This window comes from Alosa sapidissima, chromosome 20 (genome assembly GCF_018492685.1).
Source record: "Alosa sapidissima isolate fAloSap1 chromosome 20, fAloSap1.pri, whole genome shotgun sequence".
In the NCBI taxonomy this organism is placed as follows: domain Eukaryota; kingdom Metazoa; phylum Chordata; class Actinopteri; order Clupeiformes; family Clupeidae; genus Alosa; species Alosa sapidissima.
The window spans coordinates 25,939,258-25,950,475 of NC_055976.1; the positions used below are offsets into that span (position 1 = coordinate 25,939,258).

At 37.4% G+C, this 11,218-nt stretch overlaps 1 protein-coding gene across 4 annotated transcripts; it reads right to left on the bottom strand.

Annotated features, from left to right (window-relative positions):
* Positions 1-3,092: 3,092 nt before the first annotated feature.
* Positions 3,093-7,229, bottom strand: LOC121695049. 4 transcript variants are annotated; one of them, XM_042075567.1, is made up of 5 exons: positions 7,140-7,229; positions 6,563-6,636; positions 6,289-6,430; positions 3,364-3,438; positions 3,093-3,255 (listed from the first exon to the last, which is right to left on the bottom strand). In XM_042075567.1, the coding sequence occupies exons 1-5, from the start codon at positions 7,204-7,206 to the stop codon at positions 3,128-3,130; spliced, it is 486 nt and encodes a 161-aa protein (XP_041931501.1). In that variant the 5' UTR covers positions 7,207-7,229; the 3' UTR covers positions 3,093-3,127. The 4 variants fall into 4 exon arrangements, with proteins under 4 accessions (XP_041931501.1, XP_041931500.1, XP_041931502.1 ...); XM_042075566.1 differs by having other exon boundaries at positions 3,364-3,379; positions 6,329-6,636; XM_042075568.1 differs by having other exon boundaries at positions 3,364-3,379; positions 6,289-6,636.
* Between the last annotated feature and the right edge of the window lie 3,989 nt (positions 7,230-11,218).

Here is an 11,218-nt window from a genome sequence, read left to right on the forward strand (position 1 = left end):
CAGATTTGGTTGACAGCATAAGATACCATGGTGATATAGCGACACTAAAACAGATCCACTTTCGTGTCACAGCATAGCCTGGCTTTGAGCGCAACATACCTCGATAACCCACTAATCGAGATTCGTAGAATACCCCACAGGTCTCTTTGGCGTAGTTTTTGCGGAGTTACTGCCAACTACACAAAACTCTCTGGGTTGAACAGCAGTTTGTACAACCATTTACAGGCATCTAACACATCCCATCTCAACACAATGTCACCTGTGTGTGTGTGTGTGTGTGTGTGTGTGTGTGCGTGCGTGCGTGTGTGCGTGTGTGTGTGCGTGTGTGTGTGTGTGTGTTTGGTGTGTGTGTGTGGTGTGTGTGTGTGTGTTTGTTTAGACTCTCTGCTGTACAGCTCCCTGTCCTTGCTGCAGAAAGCTTGACAGGGCAGCTGGCTGCACCTGCAGGAGGCAATTGTGTAGACATAAAATCAGATAAAAGGATTCCCACTAGCCTATACAACCACACCACTGGAAGATGAAAACCAGAACAGAAATAGGCTTCAGGAATGAGGTGGATATATTAGTTAAAAATGTGTATGTTCCTGCTTGTCTACACATCTTGAGAGTTACTTGGCCTACATTAAAACATTTTTATAAATTCTAGTCCATAAAAAAGTTTAAAACTACAGCATATGTCAATTTCAAATTGGGAGGCTCTTTTGAGGGCCCTATCATGACTCAAAATCATTTCACCTTTGATCATGACATCATGAGAAGCTTGATTTCACTGCTAAAACGCTTGTAAAGAGCAATAAAAAAAAACAATGGTTATTGCACTGAGATGAGATTAAATAACTAGTGGAGACAGAAGTCAGAGAAGGTAATATAACAACTAACTGCTCACGTTGTCTCCTTGCTGCCCCCTGGTGGAAGTACTCAAGTATATCTGGTCAGGTCTGCTGGTCAGGTCAGAAGAAAGTTGAAATGGGATTCTGAAATGGGATTCTGTGGTTTTGGTGGTGTCTGTGAGCTTTTGTTCATTGTATTGTAGGGACTACAAAACAGGAGAGATGAGTCAGCATGGTCCCTATGCCTGTGCATTCACTCACTCTCATCATGCCAGAGGTGTAAAAGTCTGGCTTCAGAAAGTACTGTAAGTCCTACCATATTAATTCTACCTGTACACCTACCTTATACAGGGCCTTCACACCTCTGCATCATACACACTTTTTTTTTTTTCACGTCTGCACAGATCGCACGCACACACACACAAAGGGAGAGAGAGAGAGAGTATGGTTTAAATGAGAGGCATCTAGAAGGCAGAGCAAAATCCAGCTTAGGGGAACAAAAACAGGTGTAGTAAAGCTAGCTGACTCACAGCACAGCACATAGACCTCTATGTTTTTCTAATAGGAAAGTCTGAATTTGCCAACGAGTAGGCCTACCTTGGGTTTGGAATGTCTCCGAGTCACATGGGCTTAAATCCATTTTTGTAAGATGCACAGCAGAACTTTCAACTTAAAAAATGAAATAAATAAATAACTGGCGCCCAGCTGCAGTGTGTAAGTTGTTGAATAATATCCTCAGACCTAATGCTCGGGGTGAGGTTAGACTCTCAAATGGATGAGCCCACAAGCCCAAAGTCTACACATAACAGAGTTGTACAAATTACAGGATCACAGGTTGGAAAGAGTGGTGTCAGTGGGGGCGCTGTGGCTCCCACAGGGACCTGGGTTCAAGTCTGACCCGGGTCATGATTTCCCAATTCATTCCCAATTTGATGTTCAATGATGTTAGAACTATCTCTGATATTGAAATGTTTGCAAGGGGCAAGTCTATTTATTTGAACTTATTAAACAGACGGCAAATGGATATGATAGCGTTCTTAAAAGGAGTGTGGAAGACAACCATCCTAAAATCGTGTAGGCTACAGGTCAGGTACTCCTGAAGATCTGTCTCATGAATATGCCATGGCATAATCTATATTATTTATGGCATTAACTTTGGTCAGTCATGGAAAGAGTTTATTCCTTTGGGAAAATTAAAAGAAAGTGGGGAGTGCTTTATACGGTGGTGGAGTGAGTGGGTACAGCAACAACGCAAGAACAAAACCCAGCAGAGCTGTAGTACACCGTTTCTCCAAAGGTGGCTCCAAAAAACCTCTTCTCAATAAGCTGCTTAATGGCGAAAAATCGTTTGCTCAAAAGGTTGCAGGCAAAAACCATGCTTTTACTAGACCACTGAGTGTGTGTTTCTGACTATTGAATGAGTCAACAATCGTTCTTGTGATGAACTGTGGTCAGGAAGCAGAGAAGTTTCCTTCAGAACTCTTGTTTCTTTCCTTTGTCATTAAAGTCTTGTCAGTAAAACCACAGTGGTTGCAGCCTGATGATTTGACACTGACAACAACTAAAAGGAGGAAAGCATTTGATAGGATGTTTTGTCAATGCCTTTGAGCATATTCAAAGTAAAAGTTGCAGATTTAATTCACTTTGCAACGCCCCTGGATATAGTCAATATATCACTTCAATGACCAATTTAAAACATCAACATAATATGTCAAAGATACTTATTATGAATCACAACTACATTGATCTCTCTAATATTCATTCAAAACAATACCATGAAGGATTATTTTTAACACTTTTTTTTACCAAACACACTTTAATTTGGACATGTAATATTTCTATAACAATATATTTAGCATAAAATAATGGGCCACTCCAAAAGAATTCAAAGAAAATAATGTAGCACTCAAAATTAAAAGCTAAATAAGAAAGTGCAATGTTTTGGTATATGTAAGCTCTTCGTGGTCCAACACATGCAGATGTATTTTAAGATCTGAACCCTATAAGCATAATTATTTTTGAATTACTAGAATAAACTGATAATTAAAATACATTTTGGAGAGTACAATTACTGTAATGAATGGAGCAAACAGTAGCATAATGTCTTGCAGTTTACAAATATATTTAATAGAAAATAATACAAAAACAAAGCTGCAACAGAATAACTTGCACGGTCATATTCAAATTGTAGTGATGCAGATATTACATAAAGGAAAGCAGAGGCTTAACCTGAGCCAGGACCAGGCATGGCATTATTATAAAATGTTCATATTTCTTTACACTTTTCTGGGTCTAACTCATGTCTCATTGCACTTGGTGGTCTGACCTGGTTTGTGTGTGTGTGTTCTCCTCTGGCAGACACAGAGCACTCCCACAGCCCCACACAGCAGGATCACTCCAAGACAAGCTGATGCTCTAATCACGTCTAAATATGTTTAAAGAGAATATGAATATTCATAAAATATTTTTGTATGGAATTGACATAGATAAATAAATCAATTAATTAATTAATGACTCTTAAAGACATACTTACAAACAGGTGTCTCCATCTTGGGGTTGTCATTGACAGTAATCTGTGTGTTAGTGGATGTCACAGTGCTGTGTGCATCTAAAAATATATTTAATATATTATATACTGACAATGTATAATAAACAATGCCTAATATTCTACATAATAATAATAATAATAATAATAATAATAATAATAACTAGAGAATGTAATTCCAGGATGAAAATGAAGCTAGGACAGACATAGCATAGCTTAATAAAAAGTTGATAGTTTAGACGTAGACAGTTTAAAAGTTGAATGTATAGTTTAACAGTTGTTAATAGACAGATAGTTTAATAGACAGATAGTTTAATGAATGTTGAAATTTTAAAAGTTATATGTAGATAGTCGTTGACATACTGATAGTTTAATGCGTGTTGGTAGACAATAGTTTAAAGGCTCTATATAGGTAGATAGTTGACGATAACTGACAGTTGGAATGGCTCTAATGTTTGCTAGCAGTTATGCTAACAAAGCTAATTATTTTGACCAAAATAATACTTAGTTAACTTAGCTCATGTTTTCTAGCAGTTTAGGAAAAAATGCTAACAATGCTAACATGCTAACCATGTGACTTAGCTAACTTAGCTAATCATTTGTAGCAGTTTTACTAAAAATGTTAACAATGCTAACGTGTTAACTATGCTAACCATGTGACTCAGCTAACTGAGCTAATCATTTTTAGCAGTTTTGCTAAAATGCTAACTATGTTAACAATGCTAATGATGCTAACTAGCTAACTAGCTAGTGAGGACTTTTATTTTGAAACAGTTGAAGGCAGAGGATACAGTTGATGGGAGTCATAGTTGACAAACAGTTACAGTAACAGTTGAACAGTTGAACAGTTGATAACAGTTGAACAGTTAAAAAGTTGGATAGTTTAAAGGGACTTTTATTTTGAAACAGTTGTGGGCACAGGAAGCAGTTGAACAGGATCTGCTGTCTTAATACAGCCATATTGTATGCTTAAAGCAAAGATCCTTGATTACTAGCAAGATAGAGTAACGTAATTCGTTACTATGGGAGCAAAATGGGACAGTTCCGGTCTGCATAAGTGGGAGTGTCACCTTTTGTCACTAAATAAACTTTCTCTCTTAATAAGCAATAAGAACAGATAAACATAATTGTGTTCACAATATCATTGTCTATAATCATGTATGATATCAATGAATCATTCTTTAGGACATGATATAAATAATTTAATTAGTCATGTGAGCTAGCTAGCTAGCTAACGCTAGCTTAAAACGCCATACAAGTGGATGGGAGTAGCTATGGCAATACAGATATGCGCTAACAAGTGACTAGTAGTTGAAGGACTTCGCTTAAACTTAATATACTGTTCCAAATTCGCTTGAGTATAAACTATCCACTTTAACTAATGTCAGTAATGTTATTCAGCTAGTTGTCATTTCAAAGAAATTACACTTCTTCGTTTAAAATGTTACCTTAGCTAAGAGGCTAGCTAGCATGCTAACAACTGGACAGTAACTGGCAGCAGCATGGTCTGATATTAAGTTATTTTATTACAAATCCGAACACTAAAAAATTACACTTTTAGACTTGAAATGATCCCAAACACTTACAGATTATGACAAAATGTTCCAAAAAACCCTCAACAAATCCAGAAAGACATAATGACCAATTTATTGGTAAAATTCCACAAGTCTCCATTGACATTAGTGCAGCGAGGGTTTACTCTGGTCTGCATAAAGGGGGATTTTCCCCCCTCCCCCTTGCAATAATCGAACGCGGAAATTGTCAAACGTTTGCGCCTCTCGCTCCGCTTTAACCCTCTCTGCTTAAAGCCTGAGACAGTGGCTCCAGGTGGCCTGAACACCTGGGATAGGATTCTAATTGCTCTATTGTGATGTCATAATCTAATGTTAATTCAATGGGGACATTTTAGTAGTTTTTAATTAATAGTTTAAAAAGTATAAAAGTTACAAAGTTGAAAAAGTCACATAAGTAGGACCTACGCAACGCAGTTTGAATGAAGTTTCTAAGTTAAACGGTTGAAGCTGTATTAAACGCACAAAAAGCGTCAGCGGAATAAGAAAAAATCGGATAACAGTAGAGTGCATTTTCATGCACTCTAATAATAATAATAATAATAACAACAACAACAACAACAACAACAACAACAATAATAATAGCCTGGTTAAAACCAGTGGATGTCATAGTGTTGAGTGCATCTATATATTTATATGAGCTGTGAAGGTGGATAAATGTGGTGGCATTTCTGTATCATGTCTAAATACAATTTCTTCTGTGCATGGTAAAGTTTATACTAGCAAACTTTATTTGCAAACTGAGCATCAAACTGTGCTCACAGACAATGACTATTGGAAGTTTTCCATACAGTTTTCATACAAGAGTCCATATTTCTTTACAGAAATGCATCTGAGATCCAAGAGACAATGGCAATAAAATATTGTTTTTCAGCCCTGTCCTTTGTCTGCAAAGATGTCTTTGGATTCTCTAAATATTTTAATGAAATTATGTACTGTATGATGAAATCCTATAATTATTTTCAGCAATTTTATATTTAGAAGCATTATTCTGATATTCATCATTTGCCCACACAGGTTTGCTTTTTCAGCATTTTGTATATTCAAAATGCATTTATATTTTCCATGAAATAATCCAATCTGTAATTTTCAACATTTGATATCTTGTCTGTCTTTTTTCTAGCTAAATATGGGTTTACAGGAGGGGGTTTGTATTTTCCACAACATCCCAACTTTTTCCTGTTTTGGGGTTGTATTGTTATTATTGTGGTCTAATTTGTCCTTTATATACTTATATATTATATACTGTTCAATAAAATCACACATTTATAATAGATGGAAAAGATCATTTATATAGATATTTGAAAAGTAAACACAAACATTTCATTTAAAAATAAATTACCTTGAATAATAATCTGAATTGTGATGTTTGCCACATTTACCCCTTTGTCATCATTGATGATCTCTACTTGATATGTTCCTGAGTCTCCTTTTGTTGCTGGGTTTATAGATATAGTCCCGTTCATAGCAGTAAAGTGCAATCTCTGTTTTAAAGATGAACTGAGCGTTTCATTGAAGAACAGAATCTGATTTCTTTTATATCTAAAAATCGTACTCGCACCATTCTGGGTTATTTCCTTTAAAATTAGGCGATATCCAGTGGCATTAGGGATCACCTGTAGATAAAGAGGTTCTCCTTGGACTCCATGGCATGTAATGGATTTCGTAGCATCACAGATACAAGTGTTTCCTTTCAATGAAGCAAAACAAGTCAACAGATCAATTTAAAGAGGATCTACGGGACAGTATTCCAAACAATATAATAAGGTATCTATGTATCCATTAGCAAACAATCAATATATATCTTGTGTGATGTAACACAGCTATTGGTTTAACACAGCCAGTAATCTATAGTGCTTAGTACAAAGTTGACAACATAACGACAACTTTAACTTAATTATTTTTTTGTAAAGGTAATTACATCACATTTCTAACTATTTTTAGCCTTACTATTTCTATCTCTGCTCTAAACTGAAGATGCTATACTTTACATCAGAATCAGTATGACTTCTTAAGAGTTTTAGTGAAATGCTTAAATGATGACAATATTTGCTTAACAATTTGGCTCCTCATATTTGAGGTTTTGTAATTTGAGGTTTCTAAAGAGGGCCCCCATTTTATTTAGACTCATATAGACCAGTCAAACTGTATTCACTAATGACAAAAGATTCATATATTCCCATAAAGTCTTACCATCTGAAACTCCTGATAACATCAGCATGAGAAATACACACATCATTTCTGTCTGCAACCGGGCCATTCAGAGATGTGTGCTATGTTTAAAAATAGAAACCTTTATACCTTTGTTCAGCCTCGTTCCCACAATGCAACTACATTGTTCCACTCTAGAGGTTGCAGGGGTGCAGAGAGGCTTTCATCAGACCCAGCCCTGAAGGCTTAGTTGGCAAGATCTTGTGTATCTTGAGATAGATGCTAGTTGAAAAACTTTCATGATCTGGTCTCCGAGCAGTGGGCAGTCATGTGCACACTTGTTGAACTGTGAAAAATGCACATGATGTTGGTCTATTTCAGACTCCTTTTTTGCCTTTTGGTCCCCTATATCAATTTAAGAACTTGGCTTTCATGATGCCTTTAACAGGATAGTTTAATCAGTAGAGGAGGCTCTCAAGCTTCTCCTGAGGAATTTGAGAATGCAAGCGGACCAACTGGTGTGTGAGTGTTCGTGTAGCTATGTGTATGTGGGTGTTTGCAACTTTGCATGCCCCACTACCTTTCTACATGTCCAGACAGTTACAGAGTCCAACAGCTCCATTTACTATTTTATCATTGTAACACCGCTCCCTAGTAGATAAAATATGAATGTGAGCTTACTGGCATCCTTAACAAATATGGCCACATCCTTCATATATCTTTCATTGAATTAGGCCCATGACACCGCTAAAGGGCTTAAAGGAGAACTCTGGAGAGGAGAACATTTTTCACGTAGATCTCTGTTTCTCGAAGGTCACCGAGTACTGTCGGTACGGAAAGAAAAAGAGAAACAGAGATCTATGTAAAAAAATGCCGGAGTTTTCCATTATCATGGACCCCCCTCAGGCATCATGGACCCCCCTCAGGCATCATGGACCCACACTCTTGATGATAAGATTGGCCATGTTAAAAAAATACAGACATCAACAAATGCATTTTCATTTTTATGTCCGAGACAAGTCAGGTCACATAACATGACCCCAAGTTGTCTCTGAGTGCTCAATAACCATTGATTTGCATTTTCAGGAGCCTCAAACAAATCCTTTACATCTCTTTTCAGTGATCGTCCATAAAAAACTTTTTTATGGACGATCGCTCACACTCAGAATACAATAACATGTCTGGTCTCAAAGTATTAAGTGTACAACAATACACTGTGGAACTTGCAGTTGCCCTCCAATGACATGCTTTGCCCCATCTTATTGCTTTAGTTAAATATAATGTAATGAAATGTTATCCTAAAATAAATAGATTCTTTACCAAGAAGACATAAAGTATGCACGTTTAAACTGTGAAATGTGCCTTTTATTGTTCACGGCAGCCTAACACAGGCGCGCGGGAACCTATTTTTGACCAGGGGTGCTGAATAACCTGGGCAGCCATAAATTCCAATGTTCCGCGACAGCACTCCGAGTCCACTGCACCCACCCTAACCCCACAGAAGCGCACTTGACATCATTAGCCTATTTCAGTATAGCTAAGGAAAATTACTTTTCTGATCGTCAAAACCATACCAGAATTGTTAGGTAAGGGATAATGCCCGACGAGGTGTCCATTATCAGAAATAAATGGACGTGAACTGTCCGACGCGAAGCGGAGGACGGTTGCTTTTGCGAAGTATTTATTTCTGATAATGGACGAATCGAAGGGCATTATCCCGTTTATACCATGGTCACTTACGAAATAAATAAATATGAAATCAATTATTAATACTAAATGAGTTTTAGAGTTAAAATCGTTCGTTTTTTCAGCTGTTTTTGCAATGCTGTGGAATGTTGATAAGTCACAGAGCGGACTAACTCAGGCATTGTCAAGCAACGTCATAATAATTTTATAGGTGTAGTATATCACTTTTTAAATGACACTCTTTTCAACCTAGACCATGGTATAAGCTTTAAATATAGGCTAATAATCAGGCTGCAATGATCTCGCAAATCATTTCTGAATAGCCTAAAGTGTGTGGTCTCCACAGCAAGTATGAGTCCTAATAATTTCTATCTTAGCGACTAGGATAGTGAAATGATTTCACTAGCTATACATTTATTAGTTTCTTTCAGCTTATCCATGCTTTTTTTGAACGTGTAAATCGCATAGAATAGCCTATGTAGGCCTATATCAACCGTAGGCCTACACACTTGATCGCTATCACATAGCTGAAACCACGCTACGATTCTTACAGTAACTGACTCACGTTCACGTTGATCTCTATAACTGTTAATTTTTAGTAGCCTATATTCGAACCTATCCATAACCCTATTTTGCTATTTGACTCATCATTTCACATACAAAAATATAAATAATGTCAGACAGCGAATTAGTAATTATTTTAAAAAATATATATAATCTTTTTCTTTTAAATCTATCTCCTGCCAGCAGGGGGTGCTGCAGCACCCTCAGCACCCCCCCTTCCCGCGCCCTTGCCTAACATTGTTTCTTTGCTTGTAATGACACAAAAATGAAGTTAATACAGTACTACTGTAAGTATTATCTAACTACTCATTAATTGATTATCACCCATTATGATCTCAGTTTACCAAAATGACGTGAGTCAAGTGAGAAAGTGAGAAAATCTAATACGGCCTCAGCTTGAGATGGCTGTCGCAGAACAAGACATGTGTATGTGTCTGTGTGTGTGTGTGTGTGTGTGTGAGAGTGTGTGTGTGAGTGTGTGAGAGAGAGACAGAGAGAGAGAGAGAGATAGAGAAAGAGAGAGAGAGAGAAATGCAGGGGTTTCTAAAAGGACTTGCTTGTCTAAAGTAACCTGTAAAAGTCTATTTCTATGGTCACATGTAAAAATAAAGCTGTATGCCTTTTTTGCATCAACAAAGTCTATAAGATCTGAGCCTGACTGTGACCCTGTTACAAAGCCACACTGTCTTCTTGTCTTCTCTCGCTAATGTGGTGAAAACCCAGTGTGGTGTATGGTGCCTTGACAGGAGATATTTATAGAGATGTTCATACAGCATCTAAAAAGCATCTATCTCTGTCTCCTGTACATGCATTAGATGCAAGGCATGAGTGTGGTCACCAGCTACCAGCTCTTCTTGCCCTGCTTCCACGTAATTTATCCTGGTACCCTACTCCAGGGGTCTCCAACAGGTACAGCAGCTCGCAAGCTACCAGTAGCTCCCCACCTGTTTCTGAGTGGCTCTCAAAAAGAAGTTCAAGGAAAATGTTTGCGAATTTGATAACAGTCACTTGGTAAACCTGATACAATTCCTATCCAATCAAATTCACAATCTACAAAGACAGAAGGTAAATGAATTGAAAGGAATGTTAAAATGCATACAAAACTTACTAAATACAATACTAAACATGTTGAGTCCTTTGTGTGATAACATAGATACCTCCTAGAAGCCTCAAACCCTTATCTATGCATGCAAATGTTTTCCCCATTATGCAGCTTTGGATTTTTGCTCAAAAGGTTGCAGACAAACAGCGTGCCTTTACTACACCACTGAGTGTTTGTGTGTGACTGGCCTTCTGAGTCAAGAACATTTCCTGTGATACACTGTGGTTGGAGAGCTGTGAGCAGCAGCTCTGCAGATCTGTAAAGCTTTCTAAAGGTGTACTGCATGTTTTTTTTAAAACCCACTTGTTTCTTTCCTTTGTCTTTCATTTGTATGAAAGTTGTGGTGATTTGCAACTCTTGTCAGTGAAACCACAGTGGAAAATGTTCTTTGCTTTGGCTTGCAGACTAATGCTTTGATTCTGACACCTTTTTAAAAGGAGGAACTCCATTGTCCTCTTATATTTTGTCAGTGCCCTTGAGCATATTCAACGTAAAAGTTGCAGATTCAATTCAATTCACTTTACAGAGCCCCTGGACACAGTCAAAAGAAATGTATCACTTGACAGACCGATTAACATTTACATTTACATGTATTCATTTGGAGGACACTTTTACCCAAAGCAACTTACAGCAATAGAATAACATCAAAGCTACAGTGCAGAGAAGACTGTTAAAAAGCCGAGGCCAGTCTAGCTCAAAATGGAGTCAAAAGCTATTTGAAGACAGAGAGGGACATCCCTGCTGCTCTAGTGGCACTAGGCAGATGGTT

Excerpts from the sequence above, each read along its gene's own strand:
- LOC121695049 (XM_042075565.1), bottom strand. The coding sequence starts at position 7,206 with ATGGCCCGGTTGCAGACAGAAATGATGTGTGTATTTCTCATGCTGATG. Across the intron at positions 3,439-6,288 it reads AATTCAGATTATTATTCAAG|ATGCACACAGCACTGTGACA; the intron begins GTAATTTATTTT and ends ATATATTTTTAG. Across the intron at positions 3,256-3,363 it reads CAAGATGGAGACACCTGTTT|ACGTGATTAGAGCATCAGCT; the intron begins GTAAGTATGTCT and ends AAACATATTTAG.